The sequence below is a fragment of the Palaemon carinicauda genome, chromosome 44 (assembly GCF_036898095.1).
Source record: "Palaemon carinicauda isolate YSFRI2023 chromosome 44, ASM3689809v2, whole genome shotgun sequence".
Lineage (NCBI taxonomy): Eukaryota > Metazoa > Arthropoda > Malacostraca > Decapoda > Palaemonidae > Palaemon > Palaemon carinicauda.
This window is the reverse complement of record NC_090768.1, coordinates 50,705,495-50,726,422: the sequence shown is the minus strand read 5'-3', so window position 1 is coordinate 50,726,422 and position 20,928 is coordinate 50,705,495. Positions and strand designations below refer to the sequence as shown.

Sequence of the window (20,928 nt, the reverse complement as noted above, 5' to 3'; positions counted from 1 at the left end):
AATGATAATAATAATTATTACAATTAGTATTTTTAGTCGTAGTGAAAATAGCGACTGAAAAAAAGAATGAGTTAAGTTAGCCAGAGAAACCTCTTTTGTAGACAAATGGTGTCGGTTTTCACACGGAATTTGAAACTGGTAATTAAAAGTAGAGATTTTTACCTATATAATCGAAGAGAACTCAGACATGTGAGATTTGATTACGTGTGTGTTTTAATGGCTTGGATTCGCGGTTTGTTTGGGAAGTGATTTGGTTAATGATGGGGAGGGGACGATCTGAAGAATGGTTATACTACTACTACTACTACTACTACTACTACTACTACTACCACCACCTCCGCCAACGAAGTTGGAAGGTTATGTTTTACCCCCTGTGGGTGTGTGTTTCTTTGAACAGCTTCGTGGCCACAATTTTAATCGTAGAGTAATAAAACTTTCAGGGAATTACTTATGTAAAAAGCTGAACATTTTCAGGGATTAACTTGTGTAAAAAGCTGAAAATTATTATATTTTAGAAGGTCAAGGTCACGGTCAAGCAAAATGTCCAATTCACGTAATAAGCCATAAGTTTGGACATCGTTGTCACAGAGACTTCGCATATTTGAGTGTATGAAAATCCGCGCCAATCAATACATATTAAGGTCAAAGGGCAAGGTCAAGGTCGAGCAAAAGGTTGAAAAATATATCGAATTACATGTACGCAGTGAAGAGCAAAATAAGACTGCCACACATGGCGTAGGTATTATTATTATTATTATTATTATTATTATTATTATTATTATTTGCTAAGCTACAACCCTAGTTGGAAAAGCAGAATGCTATAAGCCCAGGGGCTCTAACAGGGAAAATAGCCCAGTGAGGAAAGAAATAGACAATTTCAAGAACAATAACATTAAAATACAAATTTCCTGAATAAACAATAAAAACAACAAAACAGGAGGAAGAGAAATTTAATAGAATAACGTGCCCGAATGTACCCTCAAGGAAGAGAACTCTTAACCCAAGACAGTGGAAGGCCATGGTACGGAGGCTATGGCACTACCCAAGACTAGAGAACAATGGTTTGATTTTGGAGTGTCCTTTAGAAGAGTTGCTCCTGTTGAGTTTAGTTGCTAACCTGTTAATACTTTTCACTTGAAACGAAGCAAAAGAAGGATCCAATAGAAGCCGGAAGCCTATAAGTCCTTATCAATAGGCTTAAAGTTGTCATTTCCGTTATAGAAGTCGGTCAGAATCGTGTCTCTGCATAAATATATAAGGAACAAGAATCGATGTTTCCCTAATGTTCAAATAGGCCTTTTGATGTTGTTAACGCCTATACAAAATTGTTACTGATCCAGTCTGATGTAAATTGTACTCGAAATATGTATAGATATTTCATATAATATCCGTAAGAGTACAGGGAACCTTTGATGTATTTTTTAACTTAACACAAATTTTCAAACTATCATCATCATAATCTCCTCTTACGCCTCGGCCATGTAGGCCTGGGTCTTTCAACTGTTGTAGACTATCTTCATCATCATAATCCTCTCCTACGCCTATATTCGCAAAGGGCCTAGGTTAGATTCCGCCAGTCGTCTCTATCTTGAGCTTTTAAATCAACACTTCTCCATTCATCATCCTACATGCTTCTCATAATCTCCTCTTACGCCTCGGCCATGTAGGCCTGGGTCTTTCAATTCTTCTAGAGCCCATTTAAGTGTTTGGTGAAATTCGAAGAGTCATGCCCAAACCATCTCCATCTACCCCTCACCATGATCTCATCCTTCGTGCTTATCCCTCGGCCATGTAGGCCTGGGTTTTTCAATTCTTCTAGAGCCCATTTAAGTGTTTGGTGCAGTTCGAAGAGCCATGCCCAAACCATCTCCATCTACCCCTCACCATGATCTCATCCTTCGTGCTTCTTATCCCTCGGCCATGTAGGCATGGGTCTTTCAACTCTTCTAGAGCCCATTTAAGTGTTTGGTGAAGTGCGGAGAGCATGCCCAAACCATCTCTATCTACCCCTCACCATGATCTCATCCACATATGGCACTCGAGTAATCTCTTATAGTTTCTTTCGAATCCTGTCCTGTCATTTAACTCCCAATATCCTTCTGAGAGCTGTCTTACTATATATTTAAACAATTTGTTCTTAGATAGCATAATTCTTATCAAAGTATAAAGAGGTAAATTTAAATACACAAGTCGGTTTCTACTTTTCCTTTACTTACTTTTTACCAAACTAAATTACATCAAATTTTGTTTATCAGGTGTACCAACCGTGTTTCCACGATCGTACAAACTTTTCCATACAAAACTACAAACACTAGAAAGATCCCATGATTTTTCATTGTCTACTTTTTGAAAACTTTCTCAAAGCTTCACAAAAGGAATTAAAAAAGGAAACTGCTTTTCTCCTCTGTAACAGTGTCTGTTTTTTTAACATGAAATTTCTTGTTGCTTTGAGCTTTTGTATATAAAGGAGTGTTCTATAATAAATTTACTCAGTTGCTTTCATACTTTGGTCACAACCTTCTTTCGGCTCGTCACACAGTGCAGAAAAAAATCTCAAAATATGTTCGACATACCGGTTTAGTAAAATATATGTTCTTTGGTTATTGAAAATTTATATTTTGTAGTTAATTAACAAGTATGTTGTTTATTGAATTAACATCTATATTCTGTGGTTGCTTGACATTTTTATTTTGGTATTAATTAATGTACTGTGTTTGTATTCTGTGGCTAATCAAAATTCATATTCTTTATACTCTTAAGAAAATCAAATGAGAGTTTCTAAACAATACATTCTTATATTTCACAAAATTAGAAAACAAATGACAACAGTAAAGACAATGGAGGCTTATGATTTGTTGAAAAGACGTTGATTTTTTTTATTTTATGCTTAATTTGGTACAATTAAAAATTTCCAAGGAAAAAAAATTAGTTTGTAAAGGTTCACATAAGTAAATTATATTTGAGAATGCTACACTGTACTGTAATTTCAGGGCTTCATTAATGATTCAGGATATTTTTTAGAAAGGAACAGGAACTTTTTTCCTGAATCATTTTATTGTATAGAACAAGGAATCAAGGGCATGTTCTGTATCCAATAAATCGGGCAGTGTTCCATATACTGTAGTCTATTTCATACAGTAAACTGTAATCTCTTTATTATTATTAATTGCTAAGCTTCAACCCTAGTTGGAAAAGCAGAATGCTATAAGCCCAGGGGCTCCAACGGGGAAAATAGCCCAGTAAGGAAAGGAAACAAGGAAAATAGAATATTTTAAGAAGAGTAACATTGAAATATATATCTCCTATATAAACTATAAAAACTTTAATGAAACAAGTGAAAGAGAAATTAGATAAATTAGTGTGCCCGCCTGTACCCTCAAGCAAGAGAACTCTAACTCAAGACAGTGGAAGACCATGGTACAGAGGCTTTGGCACTACCCAGTTATTTGTTGCCCCTCTTGGATTATTTGGCCATTAATTGTTTTTATCATTCTTTTTTGATTTATGAACATTCTCACATTTAATAGGGAATAGATGATTGTCGTTAGTTTGACATTAGTTTAAGCTGACTTCATGTTTGTATAAAATCTTGCTTATTTGAGCATCTACAATAGAATTTTAATTTCCTTTTTTTTTCCAGGAAAAGAATGAACTACGCGAGCTTCGTAGACTAGATCCTAACCTCGCCGTCTTATTTATTCGAGTCCCACAACTACCTGAAACCTTCAGCGACGATCTTCCAGAGTCGGAGCAGCACGACATCCTCTGTAAGCTAAGGGTCTTGCCTTCGCCCGTCCGGCCGGAGCAGACGCACCATCATCCGTCCCCCTCAGGATCACAAATCAGATCTCTTCCTCATGTCCCTGTACAACTCTTCCGAACACTCTGTGATGATTTGGGTAGGTTATGTATACTCTTTTATTATAGAGAGAACATTGGTACCTTTGTCACTATTAGATACTTTTTATTTATTACTCCCATATTGACAAAGTTGTGGGATGGAAGTCCCTTCTTTTTTTTACTACATGCCTCATACTTGTATTCAGTTATTACTCCCTTATTGACAAAGATGGGTTAGGCATGCTCTTTGCACTCCCCAAGAAAGATTAGTTCACCAAACTTTTAACTGGGCTTCACAAGGCACTAGGAAAGGAAACCCAGGCCTACATGGCTGGGGACTATGAAGCTTGAAGTAGATGATGAATGGAGAAACACTGATTAAAAAGCTCATGATAGAGACGACTGGCGAAATCTAACCGAGGCCCTTTGCGTCGAAAGGCGTAGGAGGAGATGATGTCTCATTCCTGTTTCTATGTCTGCCAGGCCTGCATTATCAAGATGTGCATGAAGACCATATGTCTGTTTATCACTTTTATATTTTTTTTTTTACTTATAAGTAATGCCTCTTTTTAATCATATCAGCATTGTCAGCAAAATCTCTTTGGGTATGTTTTACTTGGTAATATATAATTTTTACTTCATGAATACTTTTTTATTCATATATATCAGCATTGTTTGCAAAATATTTTGGGTATGTTATAGTCTTTTCTACTTTTGAGATATTTATACTGGGTTTCATATTATCATGCAGCCTTATGTTGATTTATGTGAAGTACCTATTGTATACAAAGCTTTCAATTGAACAAAAGCAGTTCATTTACCTTTTTTATGAATATTGTATGTGTTTTTACTATACTGTACAAAGCATTTCTTAAATTTCTTGTTCTGTATTAGAACTTTTCACAGCTACATTAGAGTTTGAAGTAACCTTACTTCTGTTTTTAAGGATACCTCACCATGACGCCCACACCCAAGAAGTTCCGTTGCCGATTGGTGGAACACAGTTACCGCGTAGACAGCGAACTCATCGAGAGTTTCGATGCCTTTTGCAATGTTGTGCCCTATATGAGAATGACTCTACAGGCTCACCTCATTCATGCAGCAACGCTCCTCAATCAGGTAACCGTATTTTGATTGCCACTAGTACTCTCTGACTCTTCTAGACCCTTGCTTGAGGGTACACTCGGGCATGCTATTCTATCTTATTTCTCTTCCTCTTGTTTTTATGAAGCTTTTATAGTTTAAATATGATAAATCTAATTTAATTTTGTTAATCATCTTAAAATATTTTATTTTAATTGTTATTACTCATCTTGTAGTTTATTTATTTCCTTGTCTTTCCTCAGTGGGCTATTTTTCCCCGTGAGAGCCCTTAGGCTTGTAGCATCATGCTTTTCTAACTAGGGTTGTAGCTTAGCTAGTACAGTAATAATAATAATGATAATTGGGAAGTGTAGATTTAACGGCAGGAATCTTAACACCTATCTTGTGTTTCTATAGATTACAAAATAAGAGTAAGCTAATACAGTAGTCAGTCAGTGTGACAGATGCATTGGGAGTCTGGCCCTGTAGTAAATATTATAAACATCGTAATCTATATAGAAAGAAAGGGCGTAAGTTTAAAGAGTTTCGAGAGGGCTGAAATTACTGGCTATACCATCACTTGCAGTTACTACACAACCTCTACAACTTATAGAATGATTCCAGAAGGCTACAGATAATTGTTCTGGGGGCTGGAACCCCATGATACCCGACGGTAATTCTCTTGTAATATCACTCGCAGAAATATACAGTAGGGAGCAGCCGAAGGGAACTTCCATCAGGACGACATGGCTCGAACCCAAAAATAGATTTTTCCTACATCAAAATCCCTTTACAGTTGTCATTCATTTAGACTGATCTAGCTGAAATCTATCAATTATGTAGAAGATAAGTAAGGAAGGTTTTAATTGAGTTATTGACAAAAACATCGATTCTGTTGTTAAATTGAACTCTATGATGAAAGATTCAAATAATAAAGGGATGAATAGGATGTAAAACTAGATAGATATGTTGTAGATTATTTGTCCCTATAATCAATATACATACATACATATACCAAGGCACTTCCCCCAATTTTAGGGGGTAGCCGACATCTAAAAACAAAAAGGGGACCTCTACTCTCTACGTTCCTCTAGCCCACCCTCCCACATTATCCACCACAGATGAAGCTTCATAATGCTGAATCCCCTATTGCTGCTACCTCCGCGGTCATCTAAGGCATTGGAGGCAGCAGCAGGGCCTACCAGAACTGTGTCACAATCGCTCGCCATTCATTCCTATTTCTAGCACGCTCTCTTGCCTCTCTCACATCTATCCTCCTATCACCCAGAGCTTTCTTCACACCATCCATCCACCCAAACCTTGGCCTTCCTCTTGTACTTCTCCCATCAACTCTTGCATTCATCACTTTCTTTAGCAGACAGCCATTTTCCAATCTCTCAACATGGCCAAACCACCTCAACACATATCCACTCTAGCTGCTAACTCATTTCTTACACCCGTTCTCACTCTCACCACTTCGTTCCTAACCCTATCTACTCGAGATACACCAGCCATACTCCTTAAACACTTCATCTCAAAAACATTCAATTTCTGTCTCTCCGTCACTTTCATTCCCCACAACTCCGATCCATACATCACAGTTGGTACAATCACTTTCTCATATCGAACTCTCTTTACATTCATGCCCAACCCTCTATTTTTTACTACTCCCTTAACTGCCCCCAACACTTTGCAACCTTCATTCACTCTCTGACGTACATCTGCTTCCACTCCACCATTTTCTGCAACAACAGACCCCAAGTACTTAAACTGATCCACCTCTTCAAGTAACTCTCCATTCAACATGACATTCAACCTTGCTTATTTTATTGTTTTTTTTTTCAGTTTCTAAATCAACCATTTAAATTTGTTATTCTACATGATGTTTAGTACTACTGTATACTGTATTACATAGCTGGAAGATTTGTGCTGTACAGTATTACATTAAGTTTAAACCTTGGAAGACTTACTTGTTATTTCATCTTATTATGGTTGTGATAATAAATGTGAAGTCACTGTATAAGATTTTAGATTTTTGTACAACACAAAATTCTTTTACTGTATGTCTATACAGTAATTTATTGTGTGTAGTGTGTAGTATTAAATGCAAAAAAGTACATTTTATTAATAGGTAAATTACTATGATTAATGATTTGTTTTAAAAAAAAAAATTTTATCATTAAGGATATAAAAAAATAACATCATGTTTGTTATACCACCCTTCTCAGGGTCACAACCGATGTATGCGGAAGTTCATTCTTTACGCCTTCGACATGGCTAGGGAAATTCAGATCACCCCGAGAAGAATAAGCTATGCTCGAGAAAAGGAAGCCGAGCTCTATGAAAGTCTAATGGAAATTGCTTCGAGCAAACAAGATGAAATTCGTAATGTGATTCTAGACACCATCGAGAAAATGAGGGATGGTCTGTTGGAAAGAGCCGCTAACTATGAGTTTAAAGGTAGATAATTTTTCTTTTTATTTCTTAATGTTAATGTAATTAGGTTTCTTCAAGTCTCACTGTAATAAGTACTGTATTCGATAAGTACAGTATTCATCTTATTTTATATAATGAATCTTAAGAGATCACTCGCAATGATAGGAACTGATTTGAGTAGTTTACTGGATTAGCTGGTATTGTTAGAATATTTTCATTTGGGTATCTCTTATCTATTGGACTGGTTACACTACAGCTTGATAATATAATAAAAGAAATAAACCAATATATTCTATTTTAAATATAAGAATTTATCTTTCTGATACGGAGTTACATTTTTAGCCAGTGCTTAATGGGAATTTATATAATATTTTCCTTACTGTACAGTATAATGATAAGTTTAGAAGTACAGTATTGTTAGGGAGAACATATAACTCCTTGTACAGTACAGTAGTGTTGTATTTCATATCTGATTTTTTTGGTCGCATCATTTGCAAATTGAATATAATTTTCCAAATACAGAAGTCGATAACGCATCATTAAATGAGGTTGTTTGCTCGAGAGAAGTTCGCATATGCACGGGAGAAATTCAGGAACTAGTCGTTGGATCACTGAATGCCGAAGTAGGACGTCAGTTGGTTGACCGTGTTGATGTTATGCGTGACTCTTACTTGGGCACCTTACAACGCTGCCTCGAAAGTTTAGAGAAAGACTGCAGAGCTTGTGGAGAGAATCCCCACATAGGGGACGCATTGAAACAGGTGATCCTTTTTTTATTTTATTTTTTGGGTACTGTGCTTATTTAATAATTGAATTACTAGCCCTTTAGTTTATTTATTCAAATGACTAATTTATTTGAAGCATCTTTTGGTATTGTATTATCATCAACTGTTAGGAAATGCATAACAATACTGAAAGAGTTTTATTCTAGTTTTGTAGCCACTACTCAATTTAACAGATTGTGAATGCAGCATATGAAGTAGAAGTTACAGTAACAACATCTTCATCTGTCTTGAGATCACTGTGGGAGAAAATGAAACAACTAGTAGCAGCAATGCCTGGGAGAACGCCACCTTGCATAGATTCCGAATGGAAAAGAAGAGTTGCGGCAGACATGATCACCAGTCTTTCGGAGACCAAGCTAACGAAAAGTATTTGTGCACAGGTCAGCATTATGTATTACAGGCATTAATAAATGTCATGGAATACTGTAGTCACATTTAGCTGAGGTTTATGGTAGATAATTTAGATTATAATGCAAGTCTTGTGTACACGTGTAATTGTAAGCTTCAGCGGTGTAAGAAAAGTAACATTAATGCTTCTAAAAAAAAATCTTTTACAGTTCAGGGAAAGATTAAAAAGTAGTCACGATTCTTTTCTTGGAAGTCTCAAGCAACTTGAAGCTCAATTGACCTGTCGTCTGGAAAAAACAGAAGAGCAGCAAACCAGAATAAAAAAGGTGGATGCTCCAAAGCTTGCTAGACTCTCGTTGGAGTCAACTTCTCTCAGAGATATGATTCTTTTTGGTATGTGAGAATTCTTTATTCTTTACAGGTATTTTTAAAAAGTAATGTTAGAGTGCATTTTGATGTGAAAGTTTGAAAAAAAAACTTAGTTTAGCTAGTTGTATAAGCTTTGATAAGTACACAATAGCCTTTATGCAAGTTACTGCATACAGTACAGTACTGTATTTAGATATCTCTGCTATCAGACTTTTTATGTATGTCGTTTTAAAGGATTATTTGTTATTGTTTGCATGCGTACATGTTCTGTATTACCACAAATAATTTGTAATTATAATTGTCATTGTTATTCATGTCATTAGCATGGCATAATACGTGTTTAAATTACAGTATAGTACAGGATTTCAAATTCTGCAGGTATGCCAAGATTAGACAGAGAGCTGGGAAGGGGACAGTATGGTGTGGTTTATGGATGTGAATCTTGGGGAGGTTTTCGTCCGTGTGCCGTCAAATCTCTCGTTCCACTGGATGAAAAACATTGGAATGATTTAGCAATGGAATTTCATTATACTCGGTGAGATTTAATAAATTCTCCTGTTTTAAATGTTTCATTTTCATTATTAAGAAATCAGAATAAATCTTGGAAGTCTGGACAACTTTTATTAAGTTTAGCTTATTTCATATTTAAAAACTTGACTAAAATAGCACTTATGTTTATGTATATTAGGTCTAGAAGGTAGACATTAAAAAAGTTTGCATTTTTGGGTTGATATCTTATTTCAAATTTATCAGCTTTTGAAGATTTACATTTCTTCTACGTACTAGTATTTGGTAGATTGACATTATTTAATATTTACTAGCTTTTGGTAAGTTGACTTTGTTGTATAATTTTAATGGCATTAGAACTGCAGCTTCATATGCAGTAGTGTTCAGTACAAAGTAATAATTCTTTTTTTATTTATGATCTACTTTTAACAGAAGTGTACCTGAGCATGAAAGAATTGTAGCTTTACGTGGGAGTGTCATCGATCACACTTACGGGCAGGGAGAAACACCGGCCGTCCTTCTTATTATGGACAGGTTAACAAGAGATTTATACTCTGCCATCAAGCATGGTCTTGATTGGCTGGTCAGATTGCAGGTACAGTACTTCTTAGCAATCCTTTAGAATATAGGTACAGGTACAAAAAGTCCTCAACTTAAAACCTAATAGGTTTCAAGAACATGTTTTTAAGTTGAATTGTTTGAAAGGGAACGAGGAGGAGACCAAAGCGAAGGTGTACGGTATCAAGGATGACTTTCGATCAAAGGGTTTAGCTTTGAAAACTGTCCAATTTTGCCTAACCATAGCTTTGAAAACTGTCCAATTTTGCCTAACCATAGCTTTGAAAACTGTCCAATTTTGCCTAACCATAGCTTTGAAAACTGTCCAATTTTGCCTAACCATAGCTTTGAAAACTGTCCAATTTTGCCTAACCATAGCTTTGAAAACTGTCCAATTTTGCCTAACCATAGCTTTGAAAACTGTCCAATTTTGCCTAACCATAGCTTTGAAAACTGTCCAATTTTGCCTAACCATAGCTTTGAAAACTGTCCAATTAACTGGTGATGAAGTGTGGGACAGAGGTAGATGGAGAAAGCTGACCAGAAACATCGACTCCACGTAGAAGTGGGAAAAGATGTAGACAAAGAAGTAGTAGTTTGAAAGTCAAATTTTGTTAAAATTTGCCTTAGGATAGGGTTCACCTTACTCCCATGTCTATGATTTTCACCTGCATAAGTCGACAAATAGTCTCATTTCCCATTGCAAATTTTGTCTTCCTTACTGCCTTATATCATTAACCAATGAACACAACACCATATGGTTCACTTGTCTTGCTTACTGCCTCATTTCATTAACCAATGAACACCTTATGGTTGACTTAAATAAAAGAAAGATAATTAACGCCCAATAAGGTTCTTCCTACCAGGTTTACAAGCTACGCAGTTCAAGATTACTGCTTGATTACAGTTTTTCATTATGAACTATTGATATCTGAGATATACGATTTCAGTTGGATTTGTGTTTGCAAGTTGAGGACTGTTTGTATCTCCATTTTTTTTAATCAGAAAAAAATTAACAACAGATATAGAAAAGTAACTGCAGTATGTACTTAATTATGAGTAAGGAAACGATACAAGAATTATTACAAATTTTTAATACAATTCGCAAAAGTTAAAAAAAAAAAAACAGGAAATAAAATAAAATTAAATTAAATAATAATGTGGCCTTTTAAAAGTGGCTACAAGCTGGTCCCCAATTTAGATCTACACATGGGTATTCAGGAGCATTGTGATGTCTTTTTTTATGCTGAACTTTTGTTGATTGGCTTCAATAAATGTAATGCTGTATTTCTTATATCTTTCTTCACCTACATTTATTTACTATGGTATACTATTACTGTAATAAGTTTTTGCATAAATTTCTCCACAGATATCTCTTGATGTTACGCAGGGGATTCGATTTTTGCATTCACAGGGCCTAGTACATAGAGATATTAAATTAAAAAATGTGTTGGTAAGTATAACTTCTTTATTAACCCTTTTACCCCCAGGCTATTTGGAACTTTCCAACCCTTAACCCCAGGGGTTATTTTTTTTCAAGCACATTTTGCAGTATATTTTTTTTAAATTGCTCTAACAGCCTTAATTTTTGTCATAGAGAGGTCAGGTTGGTCTTATTCTCTTGGAAAATGCCTGAAGTTTCTCAAAAAATTATCAAAAATGTGCAAAAAAAAATGTAAATAGCAGTTTTTTTTGCAAGGACGTACCAGCATGTCCATGGGGGTAAAGGGATGAGTTTTGTGAAATGTACCAGTATGTCCTTTTGGTGGTAAAAGGGTTAAACATGTCTTTCCTTTAAAATACTGTATTGTCCAGTGTAATGTCATTATTTTCAACCAGCGTCTTAATGAATTTGAATTATCTCCATGAATCTTTCCTTTCAAAATAAAATTTTATTTGTTCAGAAGTGCCTACTTCATGACCTCAAAATATTTTACATAATTAATATGCAACTATAGAAATAGTATAATATCCTTGAATTATCATGATAAGAGATGTCTGATTATATTATTTATTCAAAAGACTCTATTGTATTTATGATTTGTTTGAAATATAATTCCTATCAAATATTCTTGCTGTAATTATGTTAAAGGAAGTATTGAAAATTCTTTTTCCAGCTTGACAGAGGTAACCGAGCCAAATTAACGGATTTAGGGTTTTGCAAACCGGAAGCCATGATGTCTGGGAGTATTGTTGGTACACCAATTCACATGGCCCCAGAATTATTTACTGGTCATTATGACAACAGTGTTGATGTGTATGCATTTGGCATTTTGTTTTGGTACATTTGCGCTGGACACGTTCGGCTTCCACTAATCTTTGAACAGTGCCAGTCAAAGGATCAGCTATGGACATGTGTTAAGAAAGGTAGATTCCAACTTTTGTTTCATGTTTACTAACTAGAAAGCTCTTTGTATGTCCCAATTGCCCTTAGATTTATTCTACATTTTGTTTAATCCCTGTAAGAATATTTATTAAAATTTGAAATTTGAATTTGAAAGTTATTCACTGTAAAATATTATGTAAGATATTATGTAAGATATATTTGATTTATTTATAGTCCCTATATCATTTGTATGATGAACTATATTTTCCTATTATACTCTCTAATTTTAGGAGCAAGACCTGAACGTCTCAAGCAGTTTGATGACACGTGCTGGGAACTGATGCAAGAATGTTGGGCAGGCGATCCATTTAAACGTCCGCTGTTAGGAGACGTCGAGCCTAGGTTAATAGGAATGATGGACAGCTTTGCTAAAAAGCAGCAACAGGAGATAAAGGAAGAAGTGGTTGAAGATAGTGTCGAGGATGATAGCAAAGTTGATTCTGCTGTTGATGCTACCGAGCATTGCGGCTATATAGGTTAGTACTGTTGGTACCTGCTAATATCTTAAGGTTCTCTGTATAAAATTGCTACCTGCGTCATTTTTAATTTTGGATGAAATGTTTTCCAGGTTCATATAACTTTTGTACTTTATGAGAGTAACCGTCGTCAGTGTTATACAAATTGAAACATTACTGTCATATAAGCCCTGTCGTTTTTTTTATAGATGTGGTACATAAAAAAAATTATTTTTCCATTTTCAGTGGCCTGAAGAAATTTGTCAGTAGATGTCTTAAAATTTAGGAGGATAATAACAATACTTATATATAAAGTCCACTGTATACAAATTATTTAAAATTCATCAGTTTATGCAAGTGTATGATGCTGATATCTGGAAAGCCTTATCGAGATTCTGGTTTGTTTGTGATATTTCTGAAATGTTCCAAAATACTTGACTTAGTTTTCCTTAACAGTAGGCTTCAGGTATTTCAAGTGGGAACTTAGTAAACTTAGAAATCTGCCTATACATTAGTGTACAGTACCTCTTGCCTCATGCATTGATTTTATGGTTGCTCGATCAAGTAGAACTGTTTTAGTAAGCTTTGCCTTAGAATTTGTTTTTTGTATATTAAACTGTTTATAGTTTCTTGGCATCCAAGACACTGATATTGTGGTTAAATCAAATAATTGCCAATACAGACAAATATCAAATAAGAAAGAGAACATCTTTTTATCGTTATCTGCTTATTACTGTAAAGTAGTGGTTTCATTTGTGTCGGTCTGGAGAGATGATCTCTTATGCCACTGATTTATACCTGCTTAAATTTATTTATTTAGCCTAAATTTAATAATAGAAGATATTTTTGCTTTTGTTTATGTTTTTAACCTCTTCTCTTCTTTATATATGATATCAATCTTCTCAAAAGTTGTCAGATGTTCCAAAATTTTAAAAGCTTGCTCCTTCTAATCTTACTCAGGAAAATTTTGCAATAGGGCCTAATAGCAATGTATGTAAACATTGTACCCAGTATAAGATTAACCCTTTTACCCCCAGGCTATTTGGAACTTTCCAACCCTTAACCCCCAAGGCGTTTTATTTTTTCAAGCACATTTTGCCTTATATATTTTTTAAATTGCTCCAACAGTCTTAATTTTTGTCTTAGAGAGGTCAGGTTGGTCTCATTATTTTGGAAAATGTCTTTAGTTTCTCTTAAAGTTATCAAAAATGTGAAAAAAAAAAATGCAAATACAGTAGCAGCTTTTTGCAACAACGTACAGGTACGTCCATGGGGGTTAAGGGATGAGTTTTGTGAAATGTACCAGTACGTCCATTGGGTGTAGAAGGGATAATGTATGAGGGAAATAAATTGACTGGAGTATCATAATTGTACATTACATTTTGGAAAAGATATGTTAATGCTTAGAATTTTTTTTAAAAAATTATACAAAACATGATTTAACATAAACTATATTACTATAGATTTAGTTTCAGTCTACAGTAAATGAAAATATCACACACATCATGAGTACACGTAACCCCCAGCCTTGTGATGAATTAAGTGTGCAGGAAGTAGCCTCAGTGTTATATTTGAACAGGCAAGCTTTTTAATGCTTAAGTTTTTAATAACCATAAATTTTTTCATTATTAAATTGTTGGAGTTAAAATTCTGTTTGAATATGAATTATCAGTATTCCAGGTACTACAATGTAGGATAAATAATGTCAGATTTGGAAGTCTTACGTATGAACCTGGGTGTTTTTGGTTGCTTCAAGTCCAGATGTTTTTAGATTTAACACCACCTTTAATCTACGTCTTCTCTTTGTACAGTATTGCCATATATCATCAGTCACACTGAAGTTGCTACTTTTGAATATGTTAATAACCTAATGTTAACTCAAATAAGGGATTTTGATGAAGGAAAAATCTATTTCTGGGGGAGGAAGCTGTGTCGCCCAGTGAAATGCTCCTTTAGCACCATTTCTAAGGCATAGTTATTGCTGTATATACCAGAGAAAAAAAAAAAAAAAAGAGATGCATGGAATGCCAGGAATAAACCTAGCTCGCTCACTCTTTGAGTGTCGGTATAGAAAACTGGGGCGTGATTGAACCCCTACCATAGATCCCTCACCAATTAGACCTCTCCTTCATCAACATCCCCCCTCTCTCTACCCCTACATCTCCCCACCCCCCATTCTCATTCCTCCTCAGCACTTGCGTTGGTCAGACATCTCTCAATCTGATATTGTTATTAATCCCTTCAAGGAGCTCATTGAGATAACTTGCTTATTTCTCACAGGTCCGGCTTGTCGCAGTAGTTTTTATTGATGAAGTTGAAATCTTATTTATTAAATCAGTATTTATTTATATTTTAAAATTGGATTAATTGAGAATGCCACAGATTGACATAATTTAATGTTTTATTGTTTCCAAATTTCATGTTCATTGTTGATTATATTTTGAGCATTCACACAAAATTTTTTGAATTACTAGTGACTACCATCTGTACTTAGAGGTGATTCGATCACACATACCGTATATATGGGTCAAATGAGTGACTTAATTTCAAGACGATTCAAAATTACATGCATGTTACAGTATTCCTTTTGATATGATGATAATTACAATACAGTATTGGATTTATTGAAGATAATTGCTTTCAGTGATGCTATGCACGCACTAATAGGAATATCTTCGTGCGATCTAGTCATAGTAATTGCAGCTTTGGAAAGGTATCAGAAAATCTCACCCCTAATGAAGAATTGGATCCATCGATATAAATTGCTTAGTGTGAACTTGTGCGTCTGTTATATTTAAATGCATGTTATTTTTTATGTCCTTTGGTACTGTATATGTAGTTTTTAGTTATTTTGAATGTGGGCAAGTTCATATGCAGAATACTAGAGGGTAGTTTTACTTTTGGAATTTCCTTATCATATTTGCTAATTCACAGTCTCTTGGCTCTAATTAAGAATGGTGGTGAGCAGCTATTTCTAAATATTTTGATCATGTTTATAGAAAAAAAAAAAATTACTAGTATCCTTTCTCAGTCACAGTGAAGTTAGAATTGGTTCAACCCTATCAACATGAATAGAAAAGTTTTAGGAAGACTTGAAACCTCTAGTGCCTATTTCTGATAAAGAAAAAACATTAATGAATATATGAATCAGACTAGACAATTAGATTCTTTTCATTTTGCGAGTACCATATTCCTTTTTTTCCGCTGGTCAGTTTTATATTGGCACAATATTAATGAGAGAGTGATCTGCTCTACCTATGGTACTTGTGTACTAATACCAAATGTTCTCCCTTAAATGTAGTTTAAAGTAGTTATTAAATTCTATATATATTTTTTGTCTTTGTTGTTAAAAGAAAATCATTGGAGCTTTTACTTTCAGTAAATGCATGGGAAACTAGCTATTATTTCCGTTAATATAACTTTGGGCCGTTATTCCGTTTTGTACAGCCATTTACAGTGTTCAGTGAAGTCATATGTTTAGTATCCTTTACTGGATATTTTAAATTTCTTTTATTTACAGTCAAGCAGAACTCGATTATTGTATCTATGATTTCATATGGTCTAAATGTGGTCAGAGGTATACACGTACATAAGTTTTAGTCAAACTAACATCAGCAGTACAGTACTGTAGTTCAATAGCAGGATATAGCAATATGAAACGTTTTGTATTATAGATCTTAGGAAAAGGTATTGTAGTTGTAGCAGTAGAATATTGAAAATGATGTAGCTGCTATACTTGTAGAATGTCTTAAGGTAAAATGTATAACTTGCTTCAAGTACTTTTTCCATTAATATTACTAAACTCTCAACAGCACGGGGAAATTCATCTCAGTTGGACAGTATTCACCAGTACAGCCTCAATGGCACACTCTGATGCTGGGTAGAAGCGCCCACCTCTTGTCCTCCAACAATCTTATGACATGTCGGTAGGTAGGCCGCTGTATTTAGTTAGAAAGTATTACGAACAGACTACTATTGTTGTACGAGTACAGGTATTGGCAGTGTTGTCCTTGATATCTAAGGGTGCTGTTATGTTACAGAGTACTTTTTTTACTTGTTATTGTAGTCCTTTATGTGATGTCATGCATCCAAAAAACTAAAAAATGTCTTTGGTTCCCTTCCATCTTCCCCTACCCAGAGTAGGGGTCGAGGTAAGTCCGTTGCGGGGAAGCGGCCCATTGTCCTTCCCCAAGAGTCTGAATTACCTGTGGGGGAAGCTTTTAAGTTCCGATTGATGGGTGAGCAGTCTGGTAATGGTACAAAATAGAGTTCCCAGTATTAACTTTTTTTTTTTTGCTCATCTGATGAACCCCTTTGCAATCTCAATTAAGCTACCTGCCTTATAGCTGTACTGTAGTTTAAAAACTCTGGTGTTTATAATTTTGGGAAAAGTTTGTAAATGTATTTATAGTATCAAAATGGTGTGCACTTACGTTTTCCATGACTATATAGTACATAGTCTCGTATCATATTGCCATGATGAGGATGTCTGTGACATCTTAATTTCAAACACAAAAAAAAAAAAAAAAAAAAAGTGCTTCCAGAAATAATGTTGTTTTCCAAATAAAGTGCTTTACAATATTGATATAGAGAACAGTACTGTATATAATTGTTTCGGTAATTTTGAAAATTCAGTACTGTATATCTGTGATACAGTATTTACACAAGTCTAACATTTTCTTATACTTATGACAGTAAGTTTATTTTGCAATCCCTTTAGATTGAATAAAAAAGGCAGTTCATTTTATGTACAGGTTAATCTTTTCATAAATTTGATTTATTTAAAATCTAACAAAAGAAGGGTATATTTTGTAACACACGGAAGTGTATCTGATAAGAATAATAATATTTCTGACCTAACAAAGTACTTTACACATTGAAGGCTAAAGGGCCTTAGCTAGTCAGTCTTTAAAAATGGAAAAAAAAGCAAATGAGAGAAAAAATGACGGTTAATCAGCTTCCGAAAACTTGTGAGAAACTAAAAGCAAAGAGAATTCTCAGATTGATGGTGGAAGTTATATTTTTATACATATGATTTGTGGCTTAGTAGGCTATATGAAGTTTGATGTAAGTTACAAAAATAGTTTACTGTAAGTTACAAAAATAGTGTACTGTATTTGGAAAAGAGGAAATAACTAAACTGCTGGGTTTCAGCAACACTTTACGATAATGTCTTAAACCTTACATGAAGGATGTCTTGTTGCATGCCTTGCACTGTTAACCCTTTTACCTCCAGGCTATTTGGAAATTTCCAGCCCTTAACCCCCAAGGGGTTATTTTTTTCCCAGCACATTTTGCAGTATATATTCTTTAAATTGCTCTAACAGCCATAATTTTTGTCATAGAGAGGTCAGGTTGGTCTCATTCTCTTGGAAAATGCCTGAATATTTTCAAAAAATTATCAAAAATATGAAAAAAATAATTTTTATAGCATTTTTTTGCAAGGACGTACCGGTACGTCCATGGGGGTAAAGGGATGAGTTTTGTGAAACGTACCAGTACGTCCTTTGGGGGTAAAAGGGTTAATGGTACCAAAAGATCTTTCAACAACCCTCAAGCTCTGAACTACATTTCTTTGTTGTTTTCATCTGTTCCCTATAGACTTACCTCCTTGCTGTCCATCCCCTTTAACTCTGCATTCAAAACTAATTTCAGGCCAAGATTATCTTGAAATAGGCCTTGGTCGTCATGTTTAACTGCATCATGCTAATAGGTTTTTTAAATTATAAACAATTTGAATAACCTTCTAAATACCTCTCCAAATCCAGAACTCTGTTTGAAATTTTCCTTCAATTACAAAATGATTTCTTCTTGGATATATATTTGTAACTATGGATAAAACTCTAGTTATGATATTGTTTGCTAAATCTCAGTTATGAAATTTGTTTACGGTATTAAGAGGTTTGTAATTTATACATAAACTGCCATATTTAGCAGCAGAGTATACATATAATGTGATAGATGATATACATACTATATGATAGATGATGATTCATTTGATCCATACATTTTTTATTGCTTATGCTGTATTTAGAAACTATTATGCCCAAGGGCTATTTTATTTCAATGTTAAGGCTTGATATTGGCATCTGTATTTGTTAATGATTTGAATTTTTTAAGAGATTTAGTGGCTTTTATTAACTTAGGGATCTAGAGATGGTATGTTAAATTTATTGTCTATCAAAAGAAATTACAAACTAACCAATTAGCTGGAATTATTGTACGATAATCAGGCTAACACCACTATCTATTATTAATCCGTTCGGATGAGGATGTACAATAATTACTTCAAAAATATTTCTGGGAATGTGAGCAATGTTTTATATTAGCTTATAGTTCAAGTTTTTATGTGATACTTGAGAGTATAGTGTACCATATTTACAAATGAACACTGTAGTGCTAATAATTAGCAATATATGAAACAAACTACTGTTTGCTGTTAACCCTTTTACCCCCAGGCTATTTGGAACTTTCCAACTCTTAATCCCCAGGGGTTATTTTTTTCAAGCACATTTTGCAGTATATTTGTTTTTGATTGCTCTAACAGCCTTAATTTTTGTCATAGAGAGGTCAGGTTGGTCTCATTCTCTTGGAAAATGTCCGAAGTTTCTCAAAAAATTATCAAAAATATGCAAAAAAAAAATGTCAATAGCATTTTTTTGCAAGGACGTACCGGTACGTCCATGGGGGTAAAGGGATGAGTTTTGTGAAACGTACCAGTACGTCCTTTGGGGGGTATAAGGGTTAATAATTTTGATTAAAATCAAATTTAAAATACTGTAAAACCTTGGTGCAGTTCAGGTCTAAACTGTATTTTCAATAATTATCCCCCCCCCAAATTTCTCTTATAACATATTTTGCTGTCTAAAAATTTGTTTTACAAAGTTTCCATTATAACTGTACTTAGTAATAATGAATGTCGCCAACAATTAAAATTAAATTCATGTTTGTAATTCCTATACTGTGTTTTGACTTGTGTATAAAAAGCATGCATTTGATTTTAAAGGCAACAAATTATCAATATTTTATATTTTTCCATATTTGAAATTTATCTTTATACCAAAGAGCTGAACCTTAAAATTTGTCAACTTTATTTTTTAAATTGACATATACTGTGAGAACTGTATTGTAGCAGTATACTTACTTTAGTTATATACTGTTCTCAGCCAGAATTTACAGGTATATATTGATTAAAAACATTTCTTCAACTGTCACAACCAAAGATATAGGCTATGTTAATATATGTCAAACTAAATTTCAAACGATGGAGATAATTTTTAAATACGCATATTTACCTCCCAAAGCAATTTGAAATTTGTATTGTAAAAATACTCAGGAATTTTTTTTATTGCTGAAGGTTCATCATGAGACTGAGATTATGAAGCATATTTTAATTCATTGGACTTAGCATGATTAATTGTATAAAGCCACCTTCTCTTATTTAACAGAATTGTTAATATTGCATTGCAAAATTAATTTTTCATATTGCCATTTACACATTACCATTTATGTACAGTATATGAAGCTTCAATTGTGGTGGATAACAGGGGAGGGTGGGCTGTGGCACCCTAGCAGTACCAGCCGAAGTCGGTCGAGTCCCTTGTCAGGCTGGGAGGAACGTAGAGAGGAGAGGTCCCCCTTTTTCTTTCATTTGTTTGATGTCGGCTACCCCCCAAAATTGGGGGAAGTGCCTTGGTATATGAATGCAAATGCTGCAAGCACCATCTCTCCTACCCTCCCCCTCAACAAAGAGAATGGAGTAAAATCGTTGTTACTAATCCCTCCAAGGACAGCCTAATGACAGTTTCTGGTTACAACTAAGAGTGATGACAATAATAGGCATTTCACTGGAATTAAGTGGTCGATACTTTGAAATCCCTTTTGGACTGAAAGTGTCTTGACTTTTTTATTCTCTCTGCCAGTGAAGTTTTATTTCAAACATGAAAGCAGAGGCACTACCATTGGCAGAAGGTCCTCTTGGGAAACTGTCACTATTGACGGTAGTAAGTATGATGAAATAGTAGGGGCTAAAGCAAAGATAACACCAGTAAGGACAGCTTCATATACTTATTTGGAATCTCAGGATCCCGACTGAAAAGTCCTTCAACACTGGAATTTTTAAATCCATAGGAATAAGGCAGTTACTGTTTCTATCGACTTT

The 20,928-nt window shown here is 34.5% G+C and overlaps 1 protein-coding gene across 4 annotated transcripts in view; it reads left to right on the top strand.

Annotated features, from left to right (window-relative positions):
* The window catches only part of LOC137634267 (dual serine/threonine and tyrosine protein kinase-like), a 47,959-nt gene extending 28,360 nt beyond the window's left edge, over positions 1–19,599 (top strand). Inside the window, exons 4-16 of one of the 4 annotated variants that reach the window (XR_011042498.1) lie at positions 3,641–3,899; positions 4,787–4,959; positions 7,152–7,383; positions 7,882–8,120; positions 8,318–8,524; positions 8,702–8,885; positions 9,240–9,396; positions 9,801–9,963; positions 11,296–11,379; positions 12,044–12,293; positions 12,543–12,788; positions 15,412–15,546; positions 16,580–19,599. Coding sequence is in view for 3 of the 4 variants with exons in the window: in XM_068366553.1 (XP_068222654.1) it covers positions 3,641–3,899; positions 4,787–4,959; positions 7,152–7,383; positions 7,882–8,120; positions 8,318–8,524; positions 8,702–8,885; positions 9,240–9,396; positions 9,801–9,963; positions 11,296–11,379; positions 12,044–12,293; positions 12,543–12,788; positions 16,580–16,641 (2,256 nt within the window). In the remaining variant the exon portion in view is untranslated. The other 3 variants (XM_068366553.1, XM_068366554.1, XM_068366555.1) reach the window with 3 other exon arrangements.
* The last annotated feature ends 1,329 nt before the right edge of the window (positions 19,600–20,928 follow it).